Source organism: Drosophila takahashii, chromosome 2L, assembly GCF_030179915.1.
Source record: "Drosophila takahashii strain IR98-3 E-12201 chromosome 2L, DtakHiC1v2, whole genome shotgun sequence".
Taxonomy (NCBI): Eukaryota; Metazoa; Arthropoda; class Insecta; order Diptera; family Drosophilidae; genus Drosophila; species Drosophila takahashii.
In genome coordinates this window covers 10,097,099-10,116,164 of record NC_091678.1, presented here as the reverse complement: position 1 = coordinate 10,116,164, position 19,066 = coordinate 10,097,099, and the positions used below count along the sequence as shown (strand labels likewise).

General features: G+C 39.0%; 4 protein-coding genes across 4 annotated transcripts; 2 read left to right on the top strand and 2 right to left on the bottom strand.

Annotated features, from left to right (window-relative positions):
- The first annotated feature begins 962 nt into the window (after positions 1-962).
- Positions 963-18,255, top strand: meng (serine/threonine-protein kinase meng-po). The gene is made up of 2 exons (XM_070211691.1): positions 963-1,478; positions 15,135-18,255. Exons 1-2 carry the CDS (start codon positions 1,466-1,468, stop codon positions 16,490-16,492), a joined length of 1,371 nt encoding a protein of 456 aa, XP_070067792.1. The 5' UTR covers positions 963-1,465; the 3' UTR covers positions 16,493-18,255.
- Positions 3,511-4,275, top strand: LOC138911840 (E3 ubiquitin-protein ligase KCMF1-like). The gene is made up of 2 exons (XM_070211416.1): positions 3,511-3,693; positions 3,753-4,275. The coding sequence occupies exons 1-2, from the start codon at positions 3,680-3,682 to the stop codon at positions 4,099-4,101; spliced, it is 363 nt and encodes a 120-aa protein (XP_070067517.1). The 5' UTR covers positions 3,511-3,679; the 3' UTR covers positions 4,102-4,275.
- Positions 4,264-5,224, bottom strand: LOC108061250 (uncharacterized). The gene is made up of 2 exons (XM_017147341.3): positions 4,773-5,224; positions 4,264-4,713 (listed from the first exon to the last, which is right to left on the bottom strand). The coding sequence occupies exons 1-2, from the start codon at positions 5,153-5,155 to the stop codon at positions 4,305-4,307; spliced, it is 792 nt and encodes a 263-aa protein (XP_017002830.2). The 5' UTR covers positions 5,156-5,224; the 3' UTR covers positions 4,264-4,304.
- LOC108061276 (uncharacterized) lies at positions 7,432-7,921 on the bottom strand. Its single transcript, XM_017147365.3, has one exon. It carries the CDS (start codon positions 7,858-7,860, stop codon positions 7,540-7,542), a length of 321 nt encoding a protein of 106 aa, XP_017002854.2. The 5' UTR covers positions 7,861-7,921; the 3' UTR covers positions 7,432-7,539.
- Positions 18,256-19,066: the final 811 nt, after the last annotated feature.

Genomic DNA, 19,066 nt, shown 5'->3' with positions numbered 1-19,066 from the left:
AGATAAAGTAATAGAAAAATTTAAGGTACTAATAAAAAAACAAGAGAGAACGCTATAGTCGGGTTGTTGTCCCGACTATCTAATACCCGTCACTCAGCTAAACGCTGTGTCGGGTTGGTGTCCCGACTAATAATCGTAACTCAGCTAAAGGGAGTGCGAGGGAGATAGATATATAATTTTTGATTGCGTATAACTTTTTAATGAATGGTCCGATTTGAAAAATGTCTTCTACATTTCGATAGGTATAAATATACACAACAAAATTGCATTTATACTTCTCGGAAATCTTTAAAGATGTGGGCGCAGGACCCATTTTAAAATCGTTAGTGGGCGATTGTGGGCGTTAGAGGGGGCGTGGCGCTCGGCTAAAATAAACTTGCGCTGCGTAGGAAGCCAAAGAATATGTGTGGGAAAACTCAACCTTCTAGCTTTTGTAGTTTCTGAGATCTCAGCGTTCATACAGACGGACAGACAGACAGACAGACAGACAGACAGACAGACAGACAGACAGACGGACAGACGGACATGGCTAGATCGACTCGGCTAGTGACCCTGATTAAGAATATATATACTTTATGGGGTCGGAAACGCTTTCTTCTAGCTGTTACATACTTTTGCACGAATCTAGTATACCCTTTTACTCTACGAGTAACGGGTATAATAATTTTTGAGTATCTTGCCAATTTGTTTTAAATTCTTTATTATAATATTATTATTTTTTTATTATTATATATTATTATATATATATATATAATATATAATTATATTTTAATTTTGAATCTAAAATATTATAGACATTTAAATGAATGTAGCTCACTAAATGTTTTTCCAAGAATAATACTTTTTTAAAAGTGTTCTTCTAAGAGCTTAAAAGCTAAAGTTGCCGACGAACGCCTTCGGTTGTCCATGCAAATATAAAAACCGAACAGTCTGGGAAATGGGAAATCATTCATAACGGAAAACTCCTGACGTGTGGACGTGAAAGTGCCGTGATTTCTGCGTTCATTTTTGTCGCGTCTTTCGCTGCTTGTGTTTTGTGTATTTCTATTGTTGCCATTATTCGTTGCGACTATACTGCCCGCTACTTAGTATCCGTTCGCGAAAAATAAAGAAAAATCATAGGCAAGAAAACAAGTCAACTAAAATATCCCATTCATCTTGTTCTGCCAACTTATTTCTAATTGTGAAGCAACCTTGAAATTTCCACCTTACGCTGGAAATTGCGAAACAAAAACAAAACGCAAAATATATTGTTTACCGAAAACTAGTCAATTATCAGCGAATTTTGCTATTTGCAATGTGACTTTCTAAGTGTGATCGCAGCTTTTTTGACGTTTTATTTGGCCACGAAGACACACACTGGAATCGGTGATCAACGGTATTTGATACCGACATTTTAAAAGTACAAAAAAAGGATAACAGATCGTTTTTTGGATTACTGATCAAGGAAACCAAATTGCAAAAAATGGGCACTATCGGTGAGTAAAATATGTCTTATTTCTCTTTGGGGTTATATTTGTCTTAATCTGATTGTAAAGATGATCGCTAAAGATCATAATAATTATAATTATCGAACCGAAAAGGCTCTAATGATTAGTGAATGGATAAATTCTAATTTTGGCGTCATGAAAGTATTTTAATGTTTTATTTTGTATTTTAAAGATCCTATGATCAGCCCAAAATAAAATATTAAGTTAAATTATGATTTTCTTATTTACAACTTCCATTAAAATATTTAGACACACTTGTTCGACCCTCTTAAATTATATTCTTAGCTAGAACTTTTTCTTCGAACTGTGTTATTAATCTTCCTAGAAGGCAGCTCCCCATTTGAGTGCTGTAATTGCCAGTGGTTATCGAACAGTTGCACAATTTTACTCTTTGATTGCTTGTCATCCAATCCGATTATCCTTTGTTGGCCCAGGCCAACTCCACACGAGCTCAGCTGTGAGCCAATCCTATATTTATGTAAATAATCCTTTTCAGAGAGCTCACACAACACTGACGAGATTCTTTTCAATCAAATGTGTGGGATGTGGGAGTCGAGCTAGCCCCTTGTCAACGCCCCTCTCATTTCCATTTTCATCCTGCTGTTTTTCTGTGTTGCTTGCTTTTCAATTATCCTGGCTAAAAATAAATCGAGAAGCACACAGGCCGAAGAGAGCAATCAACCCACATGGTTTACCACTTGGAGCTCCTTTCAACACCAAACAAAAAAGAAAAAAAAAAGAGAAGAAAAAACACCAGGCGACAAATGACAACGACGTCATTATCATAAACATGGGCTGCCCGGCCTGCCCGCTAAATGCCATGAATTTTGTTTATCCAAAATGTATAAAATAAATTAGGCGGCTGGGGATAGACCCTAAACTCATAATCGGAATGACGCACGAGATTCTGATTTTCTCCGCTCATAATATCGGTGTATATATGTGGGTGTAGCAGCCGGTCATTAGCCAGGTGGCTTTGACTTTGGCTTCAGAGCGGTATCCTTGGGCCCGGCCATCTACGATCCAGTGTCCTTTCGGGTGCGCCCACAAATGCCCTCTGATTGCCATCTCGCTGGGGCCAAAGTCGGGGCACTTCTGCCTCAATGGGTTCATTGTGATGAGGCCCCACACGGCCACGACAGTTGCATACTCAAGTGCCACCTGCGGCCAGGACTTGCCTTTTTGAATGCCATCCTCGGGATGTGAATGCGACTAGTGCCTGGGCGAATCGCATTAAACACGCTTCAGCTACTTATGTACATATGTGACATGCTGCTCGTCGCCCGAACATCCTCAAAGCACTTTTCTCGCTGGCGTTGCTAAAAGTTCAGGGGTTAATAAAACCATAGATAACAGAAATGACTTTGTGTCTTCATGGTAATGCAACATTATGCCCAGCACGAAAATGTAACGATTGAGCAAAGGTCACTTTCACAATATCTTTGAGCCCTCTGGCTTTTTCAATTTCAGATTGTTTTAAGTTTCGTTTTCAGGTTTTCGTTTCGTATGCTTGGAAATATTTAAAACAGGGTTGCATTTAAATTGTCTTGGATTAAGGCCCCTTTACACGAGCTGACTTCATATCTGCTTATCCAGTATCTTTTGGTATTTTATAATTTTTAGGATGCGAAAGTGGTCGTGCAATAAAAGTTCTATTAGCTTTACGGTTAATATATTCAAAACTAATATCTTAAATGCCAAATTTATACATTCAACAAGTACGAACAAATATAAATGCAGTATGTGTAAAGATGCCGTCCTTAAATAGAATAGGTTTTTATTTTGGATATAGATTTTTTATTATTTTGAGAACTGGGATATGACAGTATTTTTGTAGTTTTCAATTCCTGGATAAATTTTTTTTAAGACAATCAGACATTTTATTAAACAAAAATTCAATATTTTCCACCACTTTATAGTATTGAAAAATAACGATGTTTACCGATGGTTGATTGACGCTACTAGAAAAAGCTGTCCTTATCGATAGCTCTCTGAAATACCGTTGTTAAGGTCTCACAATGACAATCACTTCTCAAATCCTTTTGGCGACACGTACTTTGTGAGGAAATATCTTCTACCATTCAACATTACTCCAGCATCCTTTACCATTTGCACTCTATTGGGTTTATGTTAAGTGTTGAGTTCTAAATTCCGCGTGACATTTACAAATACTTAACCTTTTCAAGAAAATGCAGAATGCTAAGTAAGTTTAAATCTCCAAAGGCACATAGTTTCAAACCAAACTAATAAGATCCCATGTAGAGACGAGACCCACCGCCACATGGGCATCACCTGCAACGGCTGCATGCGCCGCAATTTTCCGGGTCGCCGGTTCCACTGCCTCTCCTGCCCGGTGGACTTCAACTTGTGCAACGGGTGCTACGCCCTTGACGTGACCACCGAGGAGCACAAGTTCGACCATGCGATGCTCTGCATCCTCACGCCAGCTAGCCTGGCTCGATTCTTCACCGAAGATGAGCCGGTGATTATTCGCTGTCCCTACTGCAAGATAAACAACTTTAATCTGGAGGAATTCGAGCGGCATTTGGAGGAGCTTCACCCCAGCGCAGATCCCGACTTGTTGACCTGCTATAAACTAAATGTTTATTGAACTGCCACTGAAGTCATTCAGTTATAGGGAATAATGACGACCATTTTGGGGCTTCTGTTTATTGGGAACAGAGCCCCACAAATGTTAATGGGACGCTCATTAATATTGATTACTTGTATAAGCAGCCATGGGCAGACCAATAAATAAAGGAAACACAAGGAATCCTATTTAATATTAGAGGGCTTCCATTTATTGTGCCTTGATTAGATACGACTGACATACTTCAAATTTACTAGGTTTTGGTGGGAACACTTTAGCTTCAGTATTGGGCAGGTTTGAGTCGGCAGCAGGCACTTGCAGTACACGAAGTTCCCCTTGAGGTACTCGTCGAACTCGTCCATCAGTGATTCGTTTTGCAGCAAATCGCGATAGTCCTCGACACTCTCCAAATTCACGGGATCCAGCTGATGCATGTAGCACTTGAGTTTCAGGACCACTGCGTACAAATAGTTGAATATATCGACGGCCATCATCTTGTGGTACTTGATGCTCCTATGATGGCAATCGCCCATGATCATCGGGGTTTCCAGGGTCTTATCGAGTCGCTCGTAGGCGGCATAAAACTTCTTGCAGTGCTGATTTATTTTCAACAGCGAGTTTTTCATGGTATTGCTTTGGGAAAAATTGATATTAGAGCTTATAAGATTTTTAAAATATTTTAATAAATTTACTTGGAGGCTCGCAGTACTTCCAATTTCTCCTCGTACTCATTGACAATCGCCTCTTCGGTCGACAGGGTGTAGACCTCGGGATATCGACAGCTCTGCTCCGAACTGATCAGGATTAGGTAGCGTTGTGTCAACAGCCATATACGTTCGATTAGTGTCTTCTGGGCCAGCATTTCACACTGGTACAGATCGTAGTACTGGCGATATCGGGATTCCAGGTCCAGAAGCAACCCCAAAACTTCGGCCTCCGTTTCGTAGTGCTTCCCAAGCTGTTGCGTCAGATGGGGCTCCTCAATCTCCACTTTTCGGTCCGTTTTGTGGTCCGATCTGCACATCAACTTGCTATCCGCTATTGGTTCCATTAACAATTCAACTCTGTGTTCCATTTTGTTTATTGACTACGTGTACGTTTTAGTGTGTGTTTTAATTCCAACTGCCTGACTGTCTGTGATTTTCGTATGGGAGCTGCCCTCAAGGCACACTAGATGTGCTAATCCCAATGTTGGTCTTCTGGCCATCAATTTGGATACTCATCTCTTTCGTCAGTGGCCAATTAGATCTTTAAGGTTGAACTAATTTGCTTGGCAGCGAGCAGAACCAAATCCGCCAAGAATTGACGAAAAATCGCTTTTAATTAAGATCAGATGAAAATCAATGTCTACTTATGAAAAATGATTATTTCACTGAAATCAATTTAAAAATGATTTGTCTGCCAAAAAGATGTACGTAAAAAAGAAATCAGCTTCTCGATCGATGAATAACATGTGATATTGAAATAAAAATAAACAAAATATAATATTAAATATTTATAGGTACAGCAAGAGCCATTGAAATCAGTCAAGCGACAAAAAACGGCTTTGATTGATACGAATTTTGAGCATTTTTGGTTTTCGGGATGCATTGAATCGGAAATGAAATTTGCTGCCGAATTTTCCGAGAGCCATCTAACCAATCTTTGTATATGTGCATTAGGGCGGTTCAATACCACAATGATAAAATTCCTCATTTCTATCAAGAAATTCATTAACCACTTAATATTAAAAGAAAAATTTGTAGCTTTCAATTATAATATTTGCACATTAATATGCACCTTAATTAAGATTAAAAGTTTATATTTTTTAGACCTCCCTAACGTACATTTAAGAAAATCCGTTGATATGTGTATATTTCTTTTTAAATGCGTAATTTTTTTGTATTCCTTTTGGGCAATGAAGCTTCCGACGCGGCATCATTAATGAAGTGCGAAGCCAATTGCCGCCTTCAGCAATTTTAGCTAGACAGTAAATACTCATGCTCGCTCAAGAGTATTTCATATATCTGTGTCGATTTTGGTGGAAATTTGAACTCGGGCCAGTCAAACCGCAGCGCAAACATTGCTCATCCCCAGACGATTTTTCAATATCACTCAAATAAACAAAACAAAACATGTGAATGCAGAGTGTACGCATATTAAATGCGCCCTAATTGAAAAAATGTGTTGAAAATATTGACGGCTGTCAAATGTAAATGGTAGGGCAAAAAGTAAAAGTTTTAAAATATATTTAAATGAAATATAATACCTGAAATAAATATATTGATTACAAAAAAACGGAGAGCATTTCAATCGTTAATTCGCTTTCTGCAATAAAGAAACTTGTGAAAGTCCAACAATCCAGAAACATAAAATTTTTCTTCTCAAAATAAGTTGTTAAAAGATATAACAAAAATTAAAAAAAAATATTATCCACATTTCGCACATTATGGCTGAACATTGTTTACGATTTCTGATTTTTAATTGCCACAGCGGCACACGCTTCGTATGCGCGATGTCTTCTCTGGTGTAATGTGTTTAGGCTATTTTCGACCAGACAAGTGCTTCTTGTGTGCCCTCAAGATGTGTTTTCTCAACACCGATAGGCTAATGTGCAATTAATTCTGGCGAGATATTGCAAATGCTTTTTGATTGTGTTCAAATTAAGAAGACAAGGTGCAATGAACCTTTCGAGATAATTGCAAAACGGGCGAATGGGCAAAAATACGACTTGAATATTATTTATAAATGTTCATAGTGAAATGAGATGTCGGATGAAACCAAAATCACTCGTTTCAATTGCACTTTCATAAATATTTCTTTGGGAGGGCTACCTAAAATAAATTTCTATATTATCCATACGCACTGTTGGCCATTAATATATTAAAATATAAGAAATACACAACCAACTGCAGTTTATAATAATTATTCTATTTATAATCCCTTCCAAATGATAATCAAAATTTAATTTGTTACTAAAATAAAATATATTTTCATAATGCATCCAAGAGGAATGCTTTGGTTTGGTTTATTTCATTCCGATTTGATCTTCTACTGTCCGCTTTTTTCGCTTTCTACGCGTTGAGCCATGGGACAAGGTCGTGCCGTCGCCTGTCGGCGCGAGAAATATTATGGCTAACCAAAAGATAAAATATATAAGTATTGCCATGCCCCGCAAAAGATACAACATCCATCTGTGTCGGTGCGAGAAAGGCGAAAGACTGCACAGGTTCGTTCGACCAACTGTTTCTGTGCTCCGTGCGTTTGATGACGTGCTTTTTGCCATTGACACGCAATAAAAATATGTACTTAAAAATTGTACAAACTCATAATGAGCACATTAAAGATTTGATATGTTAAGTGCATAAATCGTCTGCTGGTGCGGCTAATTTTATTGTTGTCTAGGATTGGACCGAACGAAATAAACATACATAACTTGAACATAACTTTAAACTTTAAAAACAAAATTTGAATAAACGGCTATATGTATAAGCGAACAAAACTGGAAACGTTTTTCTTGCACATGGGACAGTTCTGAAATGGAACCAAGGCGGCGATCAGGCATTCCTTGCAAAAGATGTGACCACACATGGTGGTCACCGGCTCCTCAGGAGACTCGATGCAAACGGGGCACACGTAGACTCCATTGTTTCTATCGGCCAGGTGCTTAATGACGGGCTGCATGTCATCGAGGGTGGTCAAGTCAATAATCACTGCGGGTTGAATTCCATCGGCTGCTCGACGTAGGCCCTCCATTTTAATCGGTTTCCAGTTCAGAAGACTTCTCCAGGATGGAAACATTTATTTACTACTTTGTAAACATGCTTTTCGTATTTAAAAGTATAATTCTGAAGTAACACTCAGGGGTAGCCCAAAGTTTAAAACTTAAAACATATCGATTAAATTATAAGATTAAATTATTGAAAACATAATGACTCTATAATGAAATGCTAGTCAAAATAGAATGCAAAATATAAACAATGAGAGTAAGAGTAAATACAAAAATGTTGTGTGATTACTTTTTAAAAGAGAAAGCCAAGCTAAATGCGTGGGAAACACTGTGAACGTTTTTTCTTCTCCTTCTGTATTCGTGACGCTGAAGAAAGCATTTCTATTTTATTTTTTGTATATAAATATACGTACGGATATACGTGTGTAGTATTTAATAAATTATTAATTTTTGCTACGCTTTAGCCGCTCAAACATCACATGAATCGTTTATTTGGTCGGGCCAATAAATGTCTATTATATAAATGGAAAATATCTTACGCAGATTGGGCTTTCGAAAATGTAGTCTAACATTTTGATTGAACATTCATATTATTTCTCTAATTAATGTTTCTTTTTAAAGAACATTATTCGATCATGTTTTATTTTGGAACTCTTAGGAACTATCTATCTATAATTTCACAATGGGAACACCTTTCGAAAGCCATCAAGTGGTCAATGGTTCCAGGAGCACTTCAAAGGAAGTCAGTTCTAACCAGTTTGTTGGATATAGTCTAGACGCGGTGTTTTTGTTTATACTAGATGCACGTGATGATGTTTTTGCCATTGAGCTTTCTCTTGAAATGTTTTTGTTATTGTCCCGTCCGTCTAGAAATGTTGTTTCGGTCTTTTTACTTCTCTGGGGCATTATTTGTTAATTTTATTAAGAACAAAAAATTTAAGAGTGCATGGCATGAAATTTGTTTGTTTACCGAGTGTCCAAAAATATTCATTGTTGTGGGAATGCAATAGGTGTGACCCCTTTTTTGCCATATTTTATAAAAAATAGTTTTTTAAATTTGCGATTAGAATTTAGAATTAAAAAAAAATTTATCAGACTGACAGATATATCTGAAAACGGGCCACACATTAATCAAGTCTTTATAGGTCATTCTAAAATCCTGCCTGTCATTCGAAGAAGGCTGCCTGCTGAATTGTTAATTTATTGCTCTATCTTGAGGGTAAACAAATCAAATAACAGTCAATTAATCAGCAAACAATTATCGAATTGATTTCCATGCCTAATATCCGCTTCCCCAAACAAGAAAAACTCTTCTAATTATTTCAATCATCGCTAAGTAAAGTTGACGTCAACCAAGAGAATTTCCCGCGTTCAGACTGCAATGCAAATATTATTATTACCATTACTTACAATTATTTATGAGCATTTTAAGTGTTCCGTGAACACATATTACAGAGCCAAGACCACATGAGAGATATTAAACAGCAATTGTTTAACCCCTAGCCTCCTCCGCAGAATATTTCCCAAAACTTATGTATTTATTTTTACAAGTATGGAGCTTTTCCACTTTCGCACCGATCTGACCCCTAATGAATGGCCCACTTAATTTATGTACGCAGGCATCGGCTCAATCTATAATACATATATCGCCTTACCTTCGACGGGGGCAAACTATTCGGATATTATTTATAGGTCCTGCTCAATTGTACATTATTCATTTCTCAACATTTTTGCGAGATTCTTTTTAATCAACCAGAGGTTTGATAAATGATTTTACGTAGGCACTTGCCTTGACCTTACCTTGAAAACTGTCAGCTACATGAATTTTTTACACGACTCTCAGTTTTTTTCCTCACGCTGATTTTCATTCATTTTCGTTAGCGCGTAATTACAAATTTGTTCGCCTCACAGGAGGCTATTTATAAGCATTTATTTTGCACAAAAAAATATGTACTTTCAGATATAATATGAAATAAAGGCGAGCAAATTAAATAAATCGTTAAGGCGGAACTATTAAAATAAATTATGGAAAAATTTACCGTGGGCGGTGACTTTGGGCCATCACTGTGCCTCTTCAGTTCAGATCTCTTCTTCTTTTTAGCCCTGGCATGCGAGCCTGTCAAGCGCCACTCAGAACGAAGGTGTTTCTTGAAGGAGCCGGCTTTCATCCTGCATCATCACTTGCCACCTTGCCACCTGCCGCTCGTGCTAGTCATGTGCGCAATTTTCCCAGAGCAGCTGCCTCTGGTTGGTGGTCCTCTAGAGTGCTGCCATATATCAATATTTCGTGGACCGGGGAGGGCGGCTGGATACACGCCTACTTTTCTAAAAATACACTCCTTGGGCCAAAAAGATAGGGAAAGCGAATTGAACAAATTTAAACGTGTTTTATAAATACAACAAAAATATACAAAAAATTCGCATTTTTCGCCTGCCTTTGCTTTTATATCAATACTCATCCGTTGTCTAAGACGCATGTAGGATCCAGGCATAAAAAAAAGATCTCTCTTAATATTATTTATTTAATTTTGGTTTTTCTTGTTTTGCCGCCTTTGCCTACATTAAAAACCTATATATATTTAATTTTATTTCTTTTTGTTTATTTTGGTTTTTGTTGCCTTCGCTCGGGCTTGTGGGCGCAGCGGAAATTTTCTTTCAGTCGTTAATTTTTATTGAATTGTTGTATAATATGTTATATTCTGCTTACGAAAACTTGTTATATAGGGAGTGAGCAATGCGATACAGTGTGTTGGACAAGCCTTAAAATAAGCAATAGGAAAAAACCTACTACATTTTTTGCACCACAAATAATAGGATTATTTATTTACCAACAATAACTTAAGTTATTAATGGTTTCCTTTTTAGCTAATTTATAAATTATTCTTAAACGGAAAGGGAAATTCAAATCTTTAAGATTATAAACACTAACATAAATATAGAAAAGTTCACAGCTACCTTGCGTTGAAAAAATCAACAAAATTACATTATGTACATTGTAATAGAACTTGCTTGACCCAAATTCGTATGTTTGTGTAAACAGTAATTAGGTATACAGAAAAAAGTATTGAAAAGCGAGAGATATGGAGAAATTGAATTTGAATTTCGATGGGAAATGAAAGCGCGGCAACAGATTGTCGTAGGTCCCCCAACCCTATAAATGCAGCACGTAAAAGCCATTCCGACTTTTTCAAGTTGCCGTAGGTCCTGAAAATCAACTTACGTCTTTCGCCCACATCAAAGAGTGGGGCACTAAGTGAACCAGTTCCGCTGATTGGGCAATCAGCTTGGATCAATTGTTTAAAATGCTCGATTAGGGGCTGGTAGTGGTATTAGTAGGGGGGATTGTCCGGTCGATGGTCTCGGGTCTCTGTTCTTCGTTCTCCGTTCTCTCTAGTCTCCAGACGCCAGCCCGGGCAATTCATCATGGCTGGCTGGATTGGCGCTGGTCTAAAAGTGTTTGCATTTATTTTGTAATAATAGGAAACTTACAAACCGATGGAGACCCAGCGGCAGCCTAGCCTCGTTGGCCCGTGAGTGGGGCTATATCTGTGCCTGTATGTGGCACGCCGACCGACAACGATTTGCCGATTGACGTCAGCAATGCCCCCAAAGTCGCGCACAGTGTCGGGCGGGTTGCCAAGCAGGCGGGAACCGGGACACAGAAATCTCTGGGTGGACCCCCTAGACCCCAGGGGGGCGGGGGGCACGGCAGCCGAAACGCTCATTTTGTCAGTCACTCATACGAGAGTTGGACGAATCTGCCCGGCGAATCTGCTCTGTGGCCAAGAAAAGCATATCGATTCTTTGGAAATCCTCGAGTGCTGCTTAAAAGCTTTGTGGCTTTATCATTAAACAAGATATAATTAAAAACGATACCTAAAGAAAAGAAGACAATTAATTAAATATTTACTATGGACAGATATCACAATTGAAGTCGTCAATATACCATATTTGACTTCATGTAGCTTTCGTTTAAAATATATCTACCTTGGCTAGCGTTAACCAAGTCTTAGAAGGTAATATTTAATATAATACAAAATTAAAATTTTTTCAAATTTAAGAACGATTACCATTATTATAATTAAAAAGTATCAGCTTGATGTTTACACAGGTAACACTTTTGGGAAAAATTATAAAGAAAAAAAAAGATTCAACTAATAATAAGATTTCAATATAGTAAATCTGAATTAGTAAGAGAAACTGCAGATCGGCTAAGATATTAGCCAAAAATATTCAGCTATCGTTAAAACAATTTTTTCCTTTGGCAGTTCGAGTCTCCTGGCGCCTTTGTTGCAATTGCATTTCACATTTCACTTCGATCCGACTGTCCACTGGGGTGTTTGTTTATTTTGAGCCACTGTTTACACGACTCCCCTCGAAGGCAGATGATTTACACGGAAATTCTGACTTCCATTTTATATTTAGCCCGCCGAAATGCATCTTTGAGAATGCCTGCTGACCCTTTTTGGCTCATTTGTTTGTTCTGCTATTTTTGGCATTGCAAAGTGTTTCTGCCGCAAATATATGAAGAGAATATCAAGATGAAATTGGCATTTCATTTGAATTGAGTATGTAGGGACGGGAGGGATTTTCAGGGGGTTGGACTGAATGGTAGGAAAGTGAAAGTTTGATTTATGAGCACACGCAGGTCGCTGGGGCTTTTGTTCGTCTGCTTGACGGTTTCCAACGGTTTATAATTAGTTTCCCCATATTTTGTGGCTGGCTAACAAGTGGAGATCTCGTTTATTAGGGATCTCTGCGGTTGGGCACTGACCACCTCTGGCCACAAGCCAATCACTTCTGGAACGGAAATAGACAATGTTCGAAAAAAAAACAGAAAAGAACCGCGAAAAACTTTGACTTGTTGCTGCCAATGTCCACTCTCCAAACTAATGGCACTTATTTTTGGGGGTTAATGGGCTACAAATGAAATCACATTTGTTTTCTCCAAAAATACTCTCCTTCCAGAAATATTATATAAGGAAAAAAGTACCCAAGAAATCCCCAAAACTTAGTAGGGTCAAATATTCAAGTTCTTTTAACATTCATAGCTGTTTTTAGCCTTAAAAACAGAACTTAGTTTAGTCATTATACCCGTTACTCGTAGAGTAAAAGGGTATATTAGATTCGTGCAAAAGTATGTAACAGGTAGAAGGAAGCGTTTCCGCTCCCTATAAACTATATATATTCTTGATCGGGATCACTAGCCGAGTCGATCTAGCCATGTCCGTCTGTCCGTCTGTCCGTCTGTCTGTCTGTCTGTCTGTCCGTCTGTCTGTCCGTCTGTCTGTCCGTCTGTCTGTCTGTATGAACGCTGAGATCTCGGAAACTATAAAAGCTAGAAGATTGACATTTTGCATGCAGATTCTATGAGTTCCTACGCAGCGCAAGTTTATTTCAAAAGGGTGCCACGCCCCCTCTAACGCCCACAATCGCTTATATACGATTTTAAAAATTTCAATATTTTGGAAAAGTAAAAATGCAGTTTTACTGTGTTTATCAATACCTATCGAAATGTAGAAGAAATTTTTTAAATCGGACCATTCGTTAAAAAGTTACGGCGGATCAAAGTTTTTCTCCATCTCCTTCGCACCCCCTTTAGGTGAGTAACGGGTATCTGATAGTCGGGGCACCCGACTATAGCGTTCTCTCTTGTTTTATATTCCAAATTTCGAAATCTAAGAAATACAATCTAAATATTATTTTATGTTTTATAATAACGCTCTTGATGGGAACTAAACGACTAAGTAAATGATTTAGGAATTTATAATTACCTCTAGACGGTTTTTATGTCTCGATTTGTCTCATATAGATTTACAAAATTAAGCAGATCGTTTAATATCGTAAATCAAGAAAATTTGTCAAGCTGTCCCGTAACTATTTATACCCGCTGCCCATTTCGGTACATACATATGTGTATACTTGGACCCACCTTGGGAAGTGTTCATAAATTGTTCGACCAAAAATGCATTTCCCGCATGCCTGAGCTTTAAGTATTTTCCTCTGGCGTCTGATAGTAATTTGTCTTAAGGGGAAATATTTTTGAATAGATGTAATTACTAATTCGCCAACACAGCTCGTTCCCAGTGACACCGAATGAAATACGAGCAAGAGTCCCGATTTATATAGATACAAGTTCGGCGTCAAAAACAATTCGCGGTAAAATTGTGAGAAAATCAAGAGAGGAGAATCACATCACGCCCTATAAATGTACGGGTGAAAATTTTATTTGCTTAGCCGGGTGCGATTTTCCAGCTAACGCATTCTATTGATATATGTAGGTGCCTGACTGTGTCCCATTTGACTGCAAATCAAATGATTTTCCGCGATTTCCCTGGCTATAAACGAGACCGACTGTAGGTAGGTAGGAGTGTTGCGGCTGGCACTACGCAGATTGCGGATTCCAAAAATCAGAGCAATCGTCAGTCAGAGTGACTAACTGCTGACGTCTTTGCTGCGCGGCCCATATAATCATAACTCATAGTGAAGACAGCCCGGCCCACCCCGCGGATCTACGCAAATTCTGCACTAACTTTGTCACAGACAATTTGGCGACAACATCGTCTATTTCTCTGTCTTGGGCGTGGGCGAATCCCCATCACACGCCCCCTTCGATATGGAGGGCTGTAAAACGTTTTCCTATGTTCCGCTGGCTGATAAATTAATAATTCGCATTGTGGAACAACAAATGGACACATAAAAGCAACCCAAGCAGCACATCAAACGTTGGCTATAAATCATATGGAGCAAAATAACCAAAAATAAATCCAATTAAAACAGCTCAGAATGACACAATATTGTGTTTTTTATTTGTGGTTAGTTATGTTTAGGTGTGAACAGGTAAATTCTGTGTTGCCATGGGTGGGGTCATTGCTAATGACATTTTAATATTTTGACTTTCATTTGAAATCGATTTTTCTATTTTTGGTTTCATAGCCTTGGGTTTTCCTTTTACTGTTTGCTTTATGTGCTTATTTATTATTTTCGAATAAATCAATTCAAAGTTAGCTTTTATTTCATATACTACAAGTAGGTATGTAAATGATTTCGAATAAATCAATTTAAAGTAGAATGTATCTAAGAACACTTAAAAACTTTGAAGTCATTACTAAGTTGTCTACGAAATTGATTTCGAATTTATACCTATTTACCCCGATCATATTTAAGAAATCAATATAAAAAACATTAATTTAAAAACAAATTTTGTATTATTTTGTTGTTTTATAAAATAAATAAATGAAAGAAAGAAGTAATAATTAAATAAAAAACTTTTTTTTTTGTCAAAATTCAAATAACATATTTTTTAAACATTTTTCTAAATTTGATTTTCTTTTTTATTTTTTAGAGAAACGCTCATTCTCCTTCCGGCTGCGCCGCTCCTTCGGCGACGGCGGCAGCACGAATAGCCGCAACAGCAACAACAACAGCAGCACCTGCACCAACCACAACAACCAGAAGCGGTGCAGCACTCCGCTGACGCCGACGAGCACCAGTACCGGGCGCCTGGAGGTGCCAGGCGCCGCGTCCGTGAGCCGCAGGAGCAGCATCTACAAGAAGCCGGACAAGAACGACGGAGGCCAGATCCATCTCATTCCGGACGTGGAGCTGCCGCTGATGACCTTCGCCGATCAGTACAATATCGAGAAGACGCTGGCCGAGGGCTGTTTCGCCAAGATCCTGCTGTGCCGGCACAGACAGACCAGCACGCTGGTGGTGCTAAAGGCAGTACACGCTGAGCTGACCACGATCAAGGAGTTCCAGAAGGAGTTCCACTACAACTACGAGCTGTCGCACCACCATCACATCCTCAGCGCCTACGCAGTGGCCTTCCAGACGATGGACTATTACGTTTTCGCCATGGAGCACGCCCCTTACGGAGATCTTGCTTCGAATATCGGACCGAATGGCTTGCATGAGAATGCCTGCAAGCTGATCTCGGAGCAGCTCAGTTCGGCCCTCGGCTTCATGCACTCCAAGAGTCTGGTGCATCGCGATCTGAAGATCGAGAACATACTTGTCTTTACGCCCGACTTTACGCGCGTGAAGCTCTGCGATTTTGGAGCCACCACGAAGAAGGGTCTGCTAGTGCACAAGGTGAAGCACACGTGGACCAGCTGTGTGCCGCCCGAGCAGCTGGAGCTGATCAAGAACGAGCGCTTCCAGTGCCTGCCGGTCAGCGATTCCTGGCAGTTTGGCATCCTGCTGTACAACATCTTGACGGGAAATCCCCCCTGGCAATCCGCCGATTGGGTGAAGGATGTGTCGTATGCCAATTTCATGAAGTACGAACAGCGCAAGACGACCAAGGTGCCCGATAATTTCCGGCGCTTCTCGCCGCGTCTGATGCGCTGCTTCCGAAAGTATCTGAGCCACGATCCCGAGGACCGGTGCAAGATCACCGAGGTGGCCAAGTACATGAAGGACCGCTGGGTGGAGTGCCGCATCTCCACCTCCAAGTCGGCCACCCTCATCTCGCCCACCAACCACGACCAGGACTCGTGCATCTACCTTAACCAGCGGGAAGGTCGCCTCTCGGGGGATGAGAACAAGCTGCGCTTCAAGCGGATGATGTCCACGTATGGATTGGACATACCCATCGATCAGGCGATGGTGCGACGGCGAGTCTGGGACTGGCTCTCCACCTGCGACGCCTCCTCCGATCCGGATGTCGAGAGCCTGCACGCTCTGGATCTGATGCAGTAGATTACTACTTAACTATCTAGCGAATCCTCAAGAGATTTGAGCAGGGTGACGATTCGGAATATATAAATGACCTTAGAGACTCCTCCGAATTTTTCCAAAGATTTTTGAACCCAAATATTTTAGATGTTTCAAAATATGATAACATCAATGTGTAAATAAGACGATATCGCCCAATCGGAGAAATGTGAACTGTTTGAATTTGTGGATCTATAAGATCGTTTTTGTAGAGCAGAGAAGCCACTTCTCGACGGTTTTTTTCTGTTGTTCTGCGAGTGCAAAATCCCAGAACTGAATTTAATATAATTTTATATAGACGAAATTTGTAATAACTAAGTAGTAAGAATTTGTAGGATAATGAAACCCAGTTTGAGAAAAAAAAACAACACGTCAACGGATAACTTTCCAGTAGTGTTACCTTTCTAGTCTTCCGCTACGATGATTTTCTATATACTCTAAACATATATATGTATGTAGTTTTATGATTATATCTATGAGTGTACTATATTGTGTGATTTACGCGTTACTTACTTTATGTGTGTACGGGATACAAACTAATGCAATAACCTAGATCTATAGTTTAAAGATATGTAAGGAGTGCGAACGGTGCATTCACGACCAATTATTAGACGGCTAAGGTTTGTTTTATATTTGTGAAATAGACTATATATGTATTTATGTAGCTACCCCTAATACGACCGCATTGGTGTGAAGTATAAAACCATTTTGTAAATACTATTTAATTGCATACGACTTTTAAAGTATACTTATATGTATCTACCAGTTAATACCCTATGTACACCTACGAAATGCTAAAAATATAGAACCGTAAACTGAGTTTATTTAAAAATGAATTTTTTAATATAACTGGCGAAATCTAGTTTTCGTTTCCACATGTTCATAAAAGATTTTGGCAAACAAAACCCTCTAAACAAATCGCCTCATAATCCGCCATACGCGATTTGCAAAACAATCAGGGGAATAACATTTCTGGAGAAGCTACCTACAACTAATCGTAAATATTTATTATTTGAATTTAAATTATTTATTGTTGTTTATCAGCAGGATGATGGCTTTCCGCGCAAACCCAACCATTGTTTGGCTAATTATTTGTTGTGCTGTTCGCGAAGGTCGTTCAGATGATTTTCTTTAGTTGCTTCGACATTGAATGTCACGGTTTCCATGGCGGCCAAATGGGAAGAGGAGGAGGTCTAGACCCATCCAGCCGTTGTTGTTTGCAGTGGACAGGATGTGACGCCGCTGCCCGTAATTCAGTCTCTAATAAACAAGCGCTAAGGTTAATTCAACAAAGGTGGGGTTACGTCGTGTGTTGGGTGGGCGGACAAGATGTTTGCATTACGCGTTCTCCCTCCCACATATAGTAAAGCCATTAAATTGTATAATTCTGGCACCCATGAATCAAAGGCCGCTCGGATTCAATCCGATCGATTGGCCGAGTGATTGATTAATGGCTTCGGTTAACCTGTAATTAACTTGAGCCCCTAAGGTCAATGTCGTTTCACCTTGACTTTGTTTCATAAAACATACAAATTGAAGACATTATTTTACGAGGCACATGCCAACACTTAAACGTTTTTAATGGCCAAGCACAAGGCATTCCATATTGCCGGCTAGACGAAGAATATGAACGTTTTTTATAATACCTGAAAATAAAAAAAATGTTCACAACATTCTTAAAATAGGTTGTTTAATCTAAACAATAGATTTATATTAATATAATTATGATTTTTTTTACTTTTATATAGACCAACAAATTGTATTTTTCCATTTTAACGTTTTTAATATATTGTATTATTTTATTTAGAAATAATAAATTCGATGGATTCCCAAGGGACTATCGCTTTGCGATGACTATAATGTCTATAACGCCTGTCTACGTGAACGAGGAATAAATACCTTAAGTGCCAAACTGTCTGGATGATCATAAATAACATGGGCCATGTGATCTGCATATTTCCATGCCACGCGCTTTGAATCCCTGAACTAAAAACAGCGCATCCGAATGCTGCACTTCGGGGGTATTGAGTTCAAAGCAACTGCCAGGACGAGGCGATCGTTTATGGATCAATAAATATACAATTTATCCCATTTAATTAGTTGTTATTGGTGTAAAACTGTCCGAATATCAAAACATGTTGTGCCGCGCGCATAAATTCATTTCAATCGCTACGAAAATAGGTTTTTACGATTCCTCCGCCAGCGCCTCTCGTCTCATCACGTTCCCTCCTGGCCTCCGCGAGTAACTTTGTCCCGGCGCGTCGGTGAATGTGAATCTGAATTTGAATTTAAATATCCCCCACTTACTGTATTGGTTTATTTTCTGCTCATGTGGTTGTTATTATTATTGCCTTTTCTTTTTGCCGCGGGACATAATTTATGGGTCGCATTTGCCTTTTTGGCAATATCGCAAACGCTCAAGGGGAAGAATATAATTCTTAGTGGAATTACGACTTTCGAGATACTCAAAGCTATCATTTGCTTTGACAAAGCATGTCAGCTCAAAAGTATACAATAATTTTGAGAATTATATAGTAGAACTTTTTGGTACCGCCCACT